A 16,691-nucleotide genomic window follows, 5' to 3' on the forward strand; every position below is an offset into this window, starting at 1 on the left:
CAGGTTCCTCTTGCACATGCGTCTGGATTCCCACAATCTCAAGTCCATCCATTCAGTACAGAAGTTCCAACAATCCTCAATGTTGAGGTTTCTACCATTGCCTAACACTTATAGCTTTTATTGTCATTGTACAAAATAAATACAACAGAATTGATTACTTCTGCCTGTTACATATTTTTTCCCAAACATCTGATGGGCCTGCTCTCTGGTATTTTAATTGGGTATGAAGCTGCTAGATGTCTAATCTAACAGTTGAGTGGGTATTGGCAATTTTTTTTTTTTACACCTAGACCATTTTATATTATGCCACCTCCATCAGGACATCTCATCCTGCCACAAATGTATATTAAAGTAAATTTACATGTACCATATTTTTCGGAGTATAAGACGCACCTTTTTTCCTCAAAAAAGAGGCTGAAAATCTGGGTGTGTCTTATACACTGAATACAGCATTTTTCCCCTCCCGAAGCCCCGCCCCTTCACCAAAATGGCCGTGCAAAGCCTTATGGAGGTTTTCAGGGAGGTTGTGGAGGCTGGAGAGGCCAGAAATGAGCAAAAAACAGGCGATTTTTTGACAAAAAATTGGCCCATTTTCGCAAAAAAAAAGGGCCATTTTTTGCTCATTTTGGGGGGGGCACCCACCAGGAGCACCCAGCAAGCACCTCCAAGGCTATTCATGCCTCTTTTTTTTTGGAAAAAAAAAACCAGCCCTCTTTTGCGAAAAATGGGCCGTTTTTGGGAGGTTTGCAGAGTGCAAAAACTTCCCCCCGCTTTTGGAAAGCTCTTTAACTGATTGATGAGAATTACATTGATCAAGTGCTATGCCAGCAGAAACAAAGTCTTAGGTGCTGCAGATTGTCAGCGATTTCCTTCTCCAGCATATGGATAAATACACCTGAAAACATCTACCTACCTACCGTATTTCTCTCCCTCTCCCTCCCTCCCTGCCCCCTTCCTCCCTCTATCTATCTACCTACCTACCTACTTACCAACTCTCACTCTCTCCCCCTACCTATCTACTGCATTTCTCTCTATTTATCTATCCCTCTACCTACCTACCTACACACTCTGTCTCCCCCAACCTACCTACTGTATTTCTCTCTCTCTCTCTTTCTCTCTCTCTCTCTCCCTTTATCTACCTACCTACCTAACTACTCCCTCTCTTCCTACCTACCTACTGTATTTCTTTTTCTTTCTCTTCCTCTCTATCCCTCTACCTACCTACCTACCTACCCTCTCTCCCTCCCTACCTACTTACTGTATCTCTCTCTCTCTCTCTCTCTCTCTCTCTCTCTCTCTATCTATCTATCTATCTATCTCTATCTCTATCTCTATCTCTGTCTCTTTATCTACCTACCTACCTAACCTCTCTCTCTCCCCCTATCTACCTACTGTATTTCTCTCTCTTTCTCTCCCTCTGTATCCCTCTATCTACCTACCTACTTTTTAAAATTTGCCTCTTTAAAACCTTAGTGTGTCTTATACTCCGGTGTGTCTTATACTCCGAAAAGTACAGTATTTATGATTAGCACAAAATTCAAATGAGATTTATTTCATACAGTGTGATTTTGCTTCTAACTTTAAATATATAAATCCAAGAATTGCCAATTTGTGAGATTGAATGCAGTGTTTAGTAGGGGACTTTATAGCAAGATACTGAATATGTACCGTAGTTTGTTTTTCCTATCCAACAAGCCTATGTATTTGTTCTACTTAGATTTGGTTTGCAACTATAGTCTTTATGGCATGTACAGTCATAGTTTGTTCCATCAAAAGTACATTCTGAATTTGGCTCATTAGGTTTTAATGGGAACATAAATATAAGATGCCAGTAAAAGCAACTAAGGACAAAGTAATTTTCTTGAAAAGAATTAGTTTTGTGTTCAAATGTACACTGACAAAAGTACATATATTTATTTTAGGTGAAATTTTGATGAAAGAAATGCTAAAACAGCTATGGCACTACAATAGATAGATAGATAGATAGATAGATTAGATAGATAGATAGATAGATAGATAGATAGATAGATAGATAGATAGATAGATAGATAGATAGATAGGACAGATAGACAGACATGGATAATGTGGCTTAAAGCAGAGAATTAATATGCTGAAAAGAGACATATATTGATTTAAAATTAAAGCAACTGAAATAAACTCTTGTCAGAAATGATATATTATCCAAAGAGTTAAATTTATAGTTACATTTGCAGACTTATCAAGTAATTTAATGGTACATTAATGGGGTTTGAACAGAGATTGTTTTGAATAGAATCCTTTTATATCAGCTGTTGCACATACACTTTTTGTGTGTCTTTCTCTAAAATAAAACATAATGAAACAGCTAATAAAAACCCCAATTTGTTTGTGCTTTCTTTGAGAAATGAGCTGTTAGTATGCAGCTACTGTTTATTACATACCATGCATTTTAGTTGTCTTTTAGTAGATATTGTTACCAGGAATCCATGCTGTGTTACACATTTTAATCCCATAACGTCTTTTTAAAAAATACCCATGTCAAAAACATGTTTAATTTTCTTAAATGAGCTAACATGTAAGAAATTTATAACTAGGTTTGGTTAATAGTACCTGGAACAGTTGTTTTTTGCAGGTAATTTTTGTTTTGTGATATAGTGGCCGATGATAAATCACGTTTCCGAAGGTTTTGTGCAAGCAGAAACCTGGTGTAGAAGCGGTTTCTTGGATCTATACCTCATATTGCAAGTGCATGGTCATAGCTAGAAGAGACTTAACAGGAGAAATGTGATTCTTGTGAGTTACCCGTATTTTTGGGATATAAGACACACCGGACTATAAGATGCACCTAAATTTACAGGAAGAAAGAAATAGCTTTTGGCCTCCGCATCTTGCATTTTTGCCCTCCCCGGGCCCCAAAAGCACTCTGCAGTGCTCTGCATGTCCTGTTTTTGCAAAAACTCTACTAGATATTGGCCTGCAGAGTGCTTCTGTGGGGGGTGGGAGAGCAAAAACACGACTCATGGAGGGCTTGGGAGCCCAAAACAGGCCGATTTATTGCAAAAATGAGATGTGGGACCATTGCAGAGTGCTTCTGGAGGCCTGGGAGGGCAAAAACGCTCATATTTGGTCTATAAGATGGACCTAAATTTTCACCCACTTTTAGGGAAACTGCAGTAAGCAGATTTTTCCCCGTCTCTATTTTACACTACAGTTGAATTGGTATAATGCAGGAATTATTGGATCCCAATACCCAGAATCTCCTATCAGTATGGGCAGTGATGATGAATGCTGGGATTTATAATTCACTAACATCTGGGGATTGTTCATCCTTGAATGCTCACTAATGAGAACATTATTGTACAGTCTTTGGAATTGATGATTGCATATGGATTTTGAGAAATGTATCAGGAACATATTAGGAGGTATAGAGGAAAGTGATTAAAATAGTAAGTAAATGTATATAAAACAGAAATTTGTGAGTCCCATCAATCATTAAAATATTTCTCCTCTGTTACAGGAGAAGTTTTTTCATTTTAGCCAGGGTTAAAATCCATTTTTAAAATATCAAAATTAATGGCAACTCAAAACTCAAGTGAAGAACAAGAGTGTGTATCTCTGATACAAAGCAGAAATGGACAACCCAGGATATCCCCAGATTGCAGAACTAAATTCTACAACCTTCTGTTGTTTAATTCTCAGTAATATGTTTTTAGCCATGGTATGTTTTTACTCCCCAAAATGGAATCTGGACATATTTATTGTGATCCTTGGAGAACAAACAAAATATAATGTGGTTTCTAATTGTTGGAAGCAATTAGAAGCAGTTGTTGGAATCCTTTCTACCTTTATACAAAGCTACACAGCAGTAATATAAACAGCAGTAGATAGATAGACTATGTGCCTGAGATTTTCAGTTCCTACCAATCTTTTCCACAATGATCTATCCCTAATCCAGTGGTGGATTACTACTGGTTCTGTGAGCGCACACCAGATATGCGCATGCACAATTAACAAAAAAAATGACAAAAAAAGGAAAACAGCTGAGAGCAGCAATTCAAGCTGCTGTCCTGGATCAGCTGGGCTTCAGAAACTGAAATAAAGGTAAGTATAATCCAGGGGCAGGTGGGTGGGCCCACTTTCAAGGGAATAGTTTGCTCTCTGTTTGAAGGCAGCACTACTGGTTCGACAGAACCAGTCCGAACCAGTAGGAACCCATCATTGCTCTAATCTATTTTGTGAAATTGCCCAACAGTGTACTTACCAGTGTAATTGAGTCCATCTGCCTTCCTGCTTTCAGCCTCCATTTATTTTCTTCCATCTTTCTCTGAATTAGAGCCTTTTTCAGAGACCTGATTCGTTGCATAATATGTTTGAAGTAGAATATTTTGATAGGTAGATAGGTATAGACACATCACATCAGTTGAATATTTTTTTCAAGGCCTTCATAGATGCTCTATCAGGTGCTAGTTTTCTTGGCTGCCTGCTTCTTTATAGTTGATAGTTGCTCCTAAAAGGCAGAAACTATTCATCATTTTGATACCTTCATTGTCGAAGCTAGGACTGGTTGTTGCAATTACTATCATTAGATTGGTTAACTTTATATTTAATTTTAGTCCTATTTATTCACTGTGCTCTTTGACTTTTGGTACTAAGGCTTGCAGATCCTTTGCGTTTTTGACTGTTGGTAGTATCATCAGCATAGTGTAGGTTATTTATATTTATTTCAGTTTTACAACTTTAGCTTCTTCCAGTCCAGCTTTCCTTAATATATATTCAGCATATAGATTGAATAAATAAGGGGATAGTATGCAGCCTTGTCGTATTTTTTTTTTAACCAACCTGAAATGAGTCTATTTTTCTGTGATTTCCCAACCTCTTTATACATTTCCCAGGAAGATAATGGGAAATCAGGGATTCATGTTAGGGATGTAACCCTAGTCTTGGCTTGACAATGTATTTATATAAGCATAAGCCATGATTGTAACAAATGTATCTGTTACTTTAAATGTAAGAGAGAGGTAATTGGATGCTATTGCTTTAAGCAGCCATATAAGGAAGTAGGAACTAGTACGGAGAACTCCGTGATGCTCCTTGATGCTCCTGATGTTTCCTGAGTTTTAATGATTCTACTGGTTCTACTGTTGTTCCTGACTGTTCCTGACTGTTCCTGTATGTGCTTAGTATTGGAGAGAAGACTGTGTATTGGATGGTGGCTAATCTGTATGTTAGTTACCTGTCTACATGGTGAATCGTGAGTGGAGCAACTATAACTTCAACGTATTGTAAATAGACTGTTTATATACTACAAGACTGCTTATAGTCTGATTTTGAAGACTATCTATTCTATTTTTGTTACAAAAGTAAAGGTATCATTTGTTTTACCTTCAGTGGCTGTGAGTGACTATTCAGCAGCTTATTTGTTACTAACTTCTGCTGCACAATTCTAGTCTCCTAACGGGGATAGACTTAACAATTCCCATTTTTTTTGGCACTTTCCACAGCTTGATTTGATCAAAACAATGAAGCACATACTTACTTCTTTTTTCTATTCTTTAGCTCTCTCAAATATCCAGCATCACCTATGATATCTCGTGTTCCCTGGCTTTTCTAAAGCTAATCTGAACATCTGGCATCTATTTTCCCATGTAGGGCTATAATCTGCATGGGATATCCTTATTTTGCTAGCATGTGAAATTAAAGGTATTAAGGATACTAACTTCCTTCCAGAGGGACACGGTGGCTCAGTGGCTAATATGCTGAGCTTGTCGATCAGAAAGGTCGGCAGTTCAGCGGTTCGAATCCATAGTGCCGCGTAACGTTACTTGTCCCAGCTTTTGCCAACCTAGCAGTTTGAAAGCATGTAAAAATGCAAGTAGAAAAATAGGGACCACCTTGGGAAGGTAACAGCGTTCCGTGTGCCTTTGGCATTCCGTCATACCAGCCACATGACCATGGAGACGTCTTTGGGCAGCACTGGCTTTCGGCTTTGAAATGCAGATGAGCATTGCCTCCTGGAGTTGGGAATGACTAGCACATATGTGCAAGGGGAACCTTTACCTTTAACTTCCTATAGCCTTCTGACTTGGTAAGGTTTGAAGTTTACTTAACTTCATCTTCTGTTACATGTAAGTAGAGAATATCTTCTAATATCTAATATTAGATATCTAATATCTAATAATCTTCTATTGAATACCTTAACACCTCTACTATATACAGTTTTCCTTTGTTCATGAATTGGCTGCTATCTATCCATTGGCATCCTTTAATGTATCAATTTGAGATTAGAACATTCTTCTGACTTATAGGATCTCTTGAAAGACTTTCCTTGCTTTCCATGTTTGTTTCCATCTAAAGTGTCTTTACAGATATTGTTATAATACTGCTTTCTGTCTCTTCTAACAGCTCTCTGAAACTCCTTGTTAAGTTCCCTTCTGATATGTTTGTCTTTTTTGGCTTTGGCTTTGGCTTTCTTTATTTTGCCATTTCCACTGTTTGTTCTGCCATCTAGTTTGCTTTCCTCACTTGCTTCATTTTTGGCAGTCTTAGCAACTTCTTTAAGTTCATTACATATTTCCCCCAGCTTTCTATTAATGAGAAACAGAAATTCAAGTGGATCCTGATATACTCCTTGAAAATAGTGGCTACATAAAGATTCCCCTTGCACGTATGTGCTAGTTGTTCCCAAATCAAGGGGGCAGTGCTCATCTCCATTCGCCGAAAAGCCAGTGCTGTCCGAAGACCTCTCTGTGGACATTTGGCCAGCATGACTAAATGGCGAAGGTGCACAGAACGCTGTTATCTTCCCACCAAAGGTGGTCCCTATTTTTCTACTTCATTTTTTACGTGCTTTTGAACTGCTAGGTTGGCAGAAGCTGGGACAAGTACCTGGAGCTCACTCTGTTATGGGGCGCTAGGGATTCGAACCGCCAAACTGCCAACCTTTCTGATCAACAAGCTCAACATTTTAGCCACTGAGACACCGCGTCCCTAAAAAGTGGCTACATTGATAGCTTACAACTTTCGCCCACAGTTGAGGCTAGAATTTCAATTGCTGCAATGTGCTTGTAAAATGAGAAATTATGAGATTACATAATTTAGTGACTGCAATCTTGGCAATCCAGGTTGCTGTTATTAAGTGAAATTTACCAGTTGTTAGCCAAATACCCAACCTGACCTAAACCATTTTAGTTTTAGACCCTCCTAGATCCAAGCTTCAACTTCTCCACCTGCCTATCTCCCCTCCATCTTTGCCCTTTTGGCTATCCTAGACCCTGCCCTGCAGCAAGCAGCCTCGGAACCAAGCAAATCTGGGGGCTGCTTGCCATTCTCTGAAAGCCCGAGCTGAATCCCAGTCACCCTCACTATCCAGCACCCTGCTGCCTCAGCTGACCTTCATTGTCCTCTTGTTTCAGCTGCTGCTGAGGCATGCCTGGTCTGGCTGCTAATCATACAGGGATGACATTATGGGGTGAAAAAAAAGCAGATGGAGCTTAAAGGGCCCTCAGCATTCCATCGGAATACTTTCGTTGTGAGAAAAGGGAGGGGGGAGACATGAAAAATCCCTTCCTTGAGCTGGAATGTACCAATGTTCTTGAGATTACTTGTGTAATATGACAAATTCAGATTTTATGAATTTATTTGATTTATAAACGTTTAATCCATGTTTCAGTAGTAAATAACAAATTCCAATGTGAGGATAATTAAAAACCATTTACAGTACCTTTTAATCAGTTGAAACTTCTAAAAATAAAATATTTAAAACCAGCTTAAAAACAAGCTACTTGACAATAATTAATAAGACCAGAGGCACAATAGCACAAAGATGAACTATACCCAGGTGAACATTATGACCCTGGGTACTTCTGGGCAAATTCCACTACTAGGGTATTTGATTCAAGAATGCCTTTTCTGGGGTCACAACACACAGTAGCAAATTGCTGGAAAATATGACATTCCCAGTAAGTCTTGACAGACAGTTACATAAGGACAACCTATAGGTATCCAGATTAATATCTTATAAGGTTACTGTGAATTTGGCTTGATAGCAAATTGGGAACAAGCACTAACACTAAAAATAAACACTAACACTTTTAAAATAGATTAAAAAACATGTTAGTGGTATTCCCCTTCAACAAACATGTAAAAGTTAGCCAGCATTCGGGATTAAATAGATTGTTATGGAATCTTTCAGCTTATCTGGCTTGGAATTATCCAGTTTTGTTCCTGAATATTACACTATAGATACAAGTGGGTTAGTACAGTGTCTCTAACTTCAAATATACAGATTCATTTCACAAGGATATTATGGTCAAAAGTTGCCAGTGAATCAACGAGAATAAAAAAGCTTTTTTTGTAAAAATCAACCATCAGTGATTGACCAAACCAAGTGTGATTTGGTCTTATAACAGGTTTGATCCTGTAACTGGGCGAGTCACCTAAACTGAGATATATCTAGATACATTCTAGCTGATAAAGAGTATTTCAAGCTGCTAAGCACCATATTGAAACATTTATAATACTTAAAAGTCAAAAAAAACCTTCACATTTTGAAAATTAAGTTAGCAGTTTTAATTATACTGTTTCATTCTTACAAAACTCTGTATAGACATTTCTGGTCTATGTACTTTAATGTTTAATTTTAGAAAGTGCTATTTCACATTCTCCTGTTTTACAGATGGTAAATTTTTTGTCCCATTTTCAGTGGCATATGGGAAGAATCCTTCATGCTTCTTGTCAAGTGCTTTTACTAAATGTCTGTTGAATGCTTATGCCTTTTTTTGTCACAATTTATAGGTTTACCATCTGCACTTAACTGAAAAATGGGTCAGCATATATGATTTAATAACAATACTACCTTGTTTTGTTTTGACTGTTTTGAAATTCTTATTCAATATGGTATTAACTAGATATTTTTATTTATGAATATTTACCCTTGTGTTTTATTTTCTCTGTGCCACATATAATATGATATGTTTTGTAAGGCAAAAGACAAAATCATTTTATGATACACTTTGTAAGGCAAATATTGCTTTTTAAAAGGAACAAATCCTCTTTAAGTAATGCTTTAAATTGTAATGTTTACAAATAATTATGCCCTCATCCTGGAGGATCACATTCAAAATATGTTCTTAGAAACTTCCAATTCTTTTTCAAGACATTTCATCTTTTATTGAAAGATGAGATTCTACTGCATATTATGAAAATATCTGTATTAGTGATGGGTTATGGTACAGTTGGAACGGGCCTGGAGTCGCCCACATGGACACGCGTGGCGCGTGCATGTGTCATACCTGCCATCTACAAGCCTCTGCAATGCTCCAGCTGCTCGGCGGAGCATCGTGCAGGCGCTGTACATGCCATGTTTGTGTGCAGAAGCGCCAAAGGCTTTAAAGGACAAGTAAGGAGCTCAGACGGGCGGGTGCCCGGTGCTCCAGACAGGCTTCGATATGCCCATACTGGGGCGTACCGCCTGCAACCCACCACTGATCTGTATGCAGAACACTGAATTTTTCTTAGATTCAATCCTCATGTATTACCTACTAATTTTTTTAATGTATTTTCTATTGTAATATCACTACATTTATAATGGTTGGCTGTATTTGATGAACTGGTTTTAAAATGACACTGAATTAATATTTGATTGTAATACGATATTACTAAGATCACTTAGGAAAAAAGTGAAAAGGTTCCTCCAATAAGAAAATTGAGAAAAAAAAGATCAGCTTTCAGATTATCAATTAACTGAAGTAATACCAAGAAAAAAAAAGCTAAAGTAAAGATTAGAAGAATAATGGATTGATTTTTCTAGTATTATGAAAGTAAGTGGATAGAATCAGTAGAAAAGGGGTAGCAATCCTATGCATACATTGAGACTGAATGTCATTAAATTAAAGGTGCCTTATATATGAATAAACTCGAATAGGAAATGTGGGTAGGAGTAGGTCTAGTAATTCTGAATTTTTATATACTGTGTTAAGAATATTAAGCAATAACACTTGACAAAACGCCCTTGAAAAAGCCAATGGCAAACCATTTATGCATTGTTGACAAGAAAATGACATATATATAAATTTATATATATATCCATGTAATATCTGGGAGACAAGTTCAACTTCATAGAATTTTGATTACTCAAGGACTTAAGTATTTAATTATGGGATGCTTTTCTATCAGTTTGCTTAATTTATTTATTATCCTTAATAAATAATTTATTTAAAATCCTTTAAAATGATTTTAAATTGTAGAATTCTTTCTTAAAAACAAAAAAAAATCAAATGTTGCTTTTCTTTAAACTCTAATCATAGGACTCTAATGATGGCTACATGATTAAAACACATTTTCAGCTGAAAAACAGAAGTATCTCTTCAGGCAATGTGGACATAGTAAATGATGAACCAACATTTCTGTGTGTTGAGGTATGTAACAATTTTGATTTTGATCAAACCAAGATATTTTAATACTATAATTTAAATCAATAAATTTAGAAATGTGAGAATTCATCAAATGGTTACCAAGTAGATTATAATTGGAAGATTGGAATAATTACAGAATAGTTTAGGTTGCTGTTCATATATAATGTCAGGCTTGCTTGTTAATCATGTTTTGATTGTAAGATCAAATGTTTCATAATGTATCAAACATATAGAATGGAATGGAATAGAATAGAATTCTTTATTGGCCAAATGTGATTGGACACACAAGGAATTTGTCTCCGGTGCATAAGCTCTCAGTGTACATATAAGCATCGTGATAAATCTTTATCATTATCATAAAATATAATCATCATAAATTGTAAGATACAGCACTCAGAGATAGTCATAGGATATTAAATAATCAATCAACTTAAATCACATTAGGATACTAAATAAAAGCAATCAACATAAATCATGAGATATAAACAACAAAGTTGTAGTCATAGGAAGCTAAGGAAATAGGTAATAGGAAAGATGAACAGATGAGATCAAATGAAACAGTTTGTCTCATACTTTTCACTCTTTTAAAACAGGCTGTATTCTTCATCTTTAGCAAAAATATCCAGAGCAGGAGACAGAGATGCTGACAAAGTAGTTACAACCAGATGTCTAGTGGCCATTTGAAGTTATGATGGACCTTCCCAGGGGTACTTACGATTCAGTTCTAAAGTTCCTATTGCCACTTCCCTAGTCTTATACAGATTACACAGATTAACATAGTTGGAAGGGACCTTCTAGGTCATCTAGTCCAACCTCCCGCCCAAGCAGGAGACCCTACACCATTTCTGACAGAAGTTAAAACAGTTCATGTCCAGGATGTGAGGGAGTCTATAGATATTTTCACAGCGCTCTTTCTGGCTCATGAAGTATCCAGGTCCTCTGAGGAAGGCAGGGTAGTGGCAATAATTTTTTCTGTAATCCTAACTATCTGTTGAAGTCTGAGTCTATCTTATTTGGTTGTTGTGCCAAACCAGACAGTAATAGAGGTGCAAATGATAGACTCAGTAATTCCTTTGTAGAACTGTATCACCAATTCCTTGAGCAGTCTGAGCTTTTTGAGTTGGTGCAGAAAGAACATACTTTGTGGTGCTTTTTTGAAGACATTTTTGATGTTAGGTGCCCCTTTTTAAGTCCTGAGATATTATAGAACCTAGAAATGTGAAGGTTTCTACTGTTGATATTGTGCTGTCTATTATTATAAGAGGTGGTAGAATAGCAGGGCTTCTCCTAAAATTTACTGTTATCTCTATGGTTTTGAATGTGTTCAGTTCAAGATTGTCCAGCTGCACCACAGGGCCAGTTGTTCTATATGGAGATTCATCATGGTCTCGAATGAGACCAATCACGTTTATATCATCTGCAAACTTCAGTACTTTAACAAAGTGATCCTTTGAGATGCAGTTGTTGGTATATATAGAGAAGAGTAATGGACAGAGCACACAGCCCTGGGTTGCACCTGTGCTATTGTACAGGTATCTGATGTGATTTTTGCCTATGTTTTAGAAAAAGGTTTTATTTCTTTTAAAAAACACAAATATTTCATCATTCGTCAATCATTAAAACATTGAAGTACAATTTTTTTTTGTATGCCCCTCCCTCCCTCCCTCCACCCCCCCAACCCCCCTCCTCCGATTTTTGCCTATCTTCACCTGCTGCCTCCTATCTGTTACGATCCACTTACAAGTGTGTCTGGCACAACTAGCTGAGTCACTTTAGTGAGAAGGATATTTGGAATGATGGTATTAAATGCCGAGCTGAAGTTTACAAAAAGGACCCTTGCATAGGTCCTTGGCGATTCAAGATGTTGTAAGATATAGTGCAGTGCTATATTAACAGCATTATCTGCTAATCTATTTGTTTGGTTTGCCAATTGCAAGGGGTCTAACAGTGGATTCATATTGGCTATCAAGTGGGCCAGCACTAGCCTTTCAAAGGTTTTCATAATTACAGATGTCGTAACAACCAATCTGTAGTCGTTCAGCTCCTTGATGAAGGGTTTCTTAGATACTGGGGTGATAGTAGAGTGTTTGAAGCAAGAAGGTACATAACACATCTCTAGTGATTTATTAAAAATGCAGGTGAAAATGGGGCTCAATTGGTCATTATAACCTTATCTTACCTTATCTGGGCCTGGTGCTTTTTCAGGCTTTTGCCTGTGAAATAGATCTTGGACATCTTTTTCTGTGTTCACAGTGATGGGAGCAGCTTCTTTTTGCTGCTCTGATATCCCTTGTTAATACATTCCTGGCCTGTTTATACAGCATTCTATCTCCTTTCCTGTAGGCTTCCTCTTTGGCATGATGTAGCTGCTTGAGTTTAGTGTGAATCAAGGTTTATTGTTATAATGCCCTTATTTGAATGGATATGTTCAAACATTAGGATAAGCCAGACACAAATAATGCCAATGTCATTTTTTAAAACAGTGCTGTTTCGTATCTGAACCAGTTTAAAGGTGAAATAAAGGAGAATAGCTAACTAAAATCAGATTTAAGCCTAATTGCAATAAATAAGCTGATTTTCTTGTTTTTAGATGTTATATATAGTCCTTGACTTACAATCACAATTAGAACTGAAATTGTTCATCGCTAGGTAATGTGCTTACAAACTGACATATCATGTGATCACATTGCTTAGTGACTGGCAGTCCCAATTCCCATTGTTAACTGAGAATTGTGCATTATTAAACAAGTGTCTACCCCAACACAAGCCATTCTCAACTTCCTGAGCCTCAATGAGGTAAGGGATTGCTTCCATTTCCTTCCACCCATCTATTTCCCCACCATCTCTGCCTTCAACCCTGCTTTGCAAAGTGGCAACTATCTGGGAACTGCATCTGCCCCAGCTGCATTTACCTTTTCCATCCTGCATGCTGGGAGCCCAGTGCCTTGTGCCTTCCATCCCAACTGATCTTTGCTGTCTTCCTGCCCTCACTGCTGATGAACCTGTTTGTTCAAAGCCGTTGTAACTTTGAACAGTGACAAATGATTGTAAGTTGAGGACTCCCTGTAGTGTTGCTCCTACTTAAATAATTAAAAAGTCTATGGGGATTCTCAGTCATCCAGGTCATGGTTTTCCCAAAGGTGTATTTTCAAGAGACAATTGGACTTTCTTGTTTTTCTTTGGCTACATTTCGTTTCTCGTATAAGAAGCTTCTTCAGTCTGACTGGATGGTGGGTAATGGAAGAATATATATTCCTTGCAGACAGTTGATCATTTGCAGTCTTTTGGAGAGTCATTGAGGCCACTTGGAGGTTCAGCATCACCTGAGTAGTGCAAATGAGTGTGGAAGCATTCTTGAAACTGCTGAAAGGACTGTCTTGTGGAGATGTGCTTTCTGCAGGGTGTTTTCTGCCCTGTGGTCCTTTGGGTTAAAAAGCTGTAGAAATTTGGAAAAGGGAAATATATTAGAAAAAAAAATACACTGACATAACATCTTGGGAGGCACAGTTTTATTCTTTGATTATTATTATATTGTTATCTAATTTTATCCCACCATTGCTAAAAAAAATGATTTTATCTAATTTTATCCCATCATTTTACTATTCTTACCTCTTTTTTTCACCACAACAAAAATCCTGTGAGGTTTGGTTGGGTTACAGAAGAGGAAAAGCCCTGATGTTATCCAGCTGACTGTCATGCCTAAGACAGGGCCCAGAAGTTGTAATTTTATGATTTTTATCCTTGACTGGTTGCTTGCTTAGCAATTGTTTGAAGTTCCGATGGACCCACTAGTGAGTTCTGGGTTGTATATAGAGCCATTTGCCAAACCCTATGGTCATGAGACCATGTTTTACAATACGATACAATAGCAGAGTTGGAAGAGAGCTTGGAGATCTTCTAGTCCAACCCTCTGCCTAGGCAGGAAACCCTATACCAGCGATGGTGAACCATTTTTGGCTCGCGTGCCATAAGTAGGGGGAGCACAGGGAGGGTCGTATGCGGGCATGCCGCACCCATAATGCAATGTGCGACACCACCACCCCAGTGCGCATGCACGCACTACAGGTGCGACCCCCCCATTTTTGCATGCTTTTTTTCACCCTCCCCAGGCTCCAGAGGCTTTATAGGAGCCTGGGGAGGGCAAAAACAGGCCTCCCCTGCCTGCCCCGGAAGCCCTTCGGAGGCTTCAGGCACCTTCAGGAGGCTTCTCTGAAGCCTCCAAAGCAGTCAAAACGACCCTCCAAGCAAACCAGAAGTCACTTCCAGTTTGTTCATAGGGTCGTTTTAAGCGCTCCGAAGCCTCCTGAGGAGTCAAAATGACCCTCCGAGCAAACTGGAAGTCACTTCCAGTTTGCTCAGAGGGTTGTTTTAAGCACTCCGAAGGCTTCAGGGAGCTTCAGGCGGAGCAGTCAAAACAACCCTCCGAGTAAACAGGAAGTCTGTTCCCGAACTTCCGGTTTGCCCATAGGGCCAGTTTTTTGCACTCCGGAGGCTTCAGGCTAGCTCATGAAGCCTCCGGAGGGCCTCTGGGGTGGGGTGGGGGGAAGGCTCTTTTCGCCTTCCCCAGGCTCCTATAAAGTCTCTGGAGCCTGGGGACGGTGAAAAATGGCTTTAAAAAAGGGTGAACTCAACTGGCCAGCTGACAGGGCAGTGCCTCGCATGCCCTGACAAATGGCTCCGTGTGCCCTATACTGCCCTATACTGTTCCAGAAAAATGGCTATTCAACATCTTCTTAAAGACTTCCAGTGTTGGGGCATTCACAACTTCTGGAGGCAAGCTGTTCCATTGATTAATTGTTCTAATTGTCAGGAAATTTCTCCTCAGTTCTGCTTCTGTCCTTGATTAGTTTCCACCCATTGCTTCTTGTTCTACCTTCAGGTGCCTTGGAAAATAGTTTGACTCCCTCTTCTTTGTGGCAACCTCTGAGATATTGGAACTCTGCTATCATGTCTCTCCTAGTACTTCTTTCTATTAAACTAGACATACCCAGTTCCTGCAACCGTTCTTCATATGTTTTAGCCTTCAGTCCCAATCATCTTTGTTGCTCTTCTCTGCACTCTTTCTAGAGTCTCCACATCTTTTCTACATCGTGGTGACCAAAACTGAATGCAGTATTCAAAGTGTGGCCTTACCAAGGCATTATAAAGTGGTATTAACACTGCACGTGATCTTGGTTCTATCCCTCTGTTTATGCAGCCTAGAACCGTGTTGGCTTTTTTTTGTGAAGGTTTTGCTGAGCACCATTATTTACTTCAATATAATCATAGCAAACCATTGGATCGTTTAATGACTGTAATGTTTGCTTAACGACTGCAGTGATTCACTTACCCATCACTGCAAAAAAGATTGTAAAATTGGATTGGTCACATGACCAAGCCCCTTTACACCTATCCTGAGTTACAATCATGATGGTACACTTATAACTGGAGGATTAACTGTGTTGGGCTATTCACATAGAGTATATTTTGTCTGCTACTAACTCCAAATAAAGTCAAAAATTAGGGTTCAGTATTAATTAGGCGCTGACTGAAGGGAAAAGTTGGAAAATTGAAGGCCATTGAAGCAACACAGAGGCTGATGAAAAATACCTGTTAGATAAATTAAATTTATGTGTGGCTTATAACAAGAAGAAAAATAAATTATAATTTCACAAATTTTTACTTCAGGATATACTGATGGAAAAAAAGATCTCTTGCTGATAAGTGAAAGTACAATACTTTCTAGAATAATATACAAGGAAACATTTTAAATAATAATATAGGCAAAATGATTTTTCTCTACATTATGTTACTTATTACTTGAATGTATCAAGGAAAGATGAGGAAATGTAAGAGAATTTTGACCCCCCCCCTCCGATTTTAAGCAGAGTGAAAGCAGTGAACTTGATCCTTTGAAGTAGGCAAGCTGAATTTTATTGCATCTTCTGTTCCCATAATATTGCCCGGTCCAACATCTTCTGAAACTGCTATTTACCATGAAGGGAAAAAAACAACTAGATTGACTGGACTGTTTTTGCTCTGCATAGTGAGTTTATTCTAATTAACTTAGGTTTTAGCCCTTTGTATTTATTTGGGTATTTGGATATAATTATTATTTGGGTATTGTGTTTTAAAATATTCATCCTAAAGGCATATGGAAGCATCTGGACCTCAACTGTATAGGTTTTTTTTACCTTCCTTAGTTAATAATAGTTTATGAGATGGGAAACTTTATTAATAGTGCTATTTATATTTACATAACTTGATAATTGAGGCCTGAAGGCACTCTGAGTGGCATCTAATACATTAATACAGATCCTT

At 38.1% G+C, this 16,691-nt stretch overlaps 1 protein-coding gene across 1 annotated transcript in view; it reads left to right on the forward strand.

The window, feature by feature from the left end:
• Positions 1 to 16,691, forward strand: part of ATG10 (autophagy related 10) — a 110,983-nt gene that overhangs the window by 7,019 nt on the left and 87,273 nt on the right. The window contains exon 3 of the mRNA XM_087715687.1: positions 10,284 to 10,394. Within this exon, the coding sequence (XP_087571813.1) occupies positions 10,284 to 10,394 (111 nt within the window). The remainder of the gene's footprint in view (positions 1 to 10,283; positions 10,395 to 16,691) is intronic.

This window comes from Thamnophis sirtalis, unplaced genomic scaffold (assembly GCF_051295495.1).
Source record: "Thamnophis sirtalis isolate CommonGarterSnake01/CBP01778 unplaced genomic scaffold, rThaSir2_p1.2 scaffold_5, whole genome shotgun sequence".
Classification (NCBI taxonomy): Eukaryota; Metazoa; Chordata; class Lepidosauria; order Squamata; family Natricidae; genus Thamnophis; species Thamnophis sirtalis.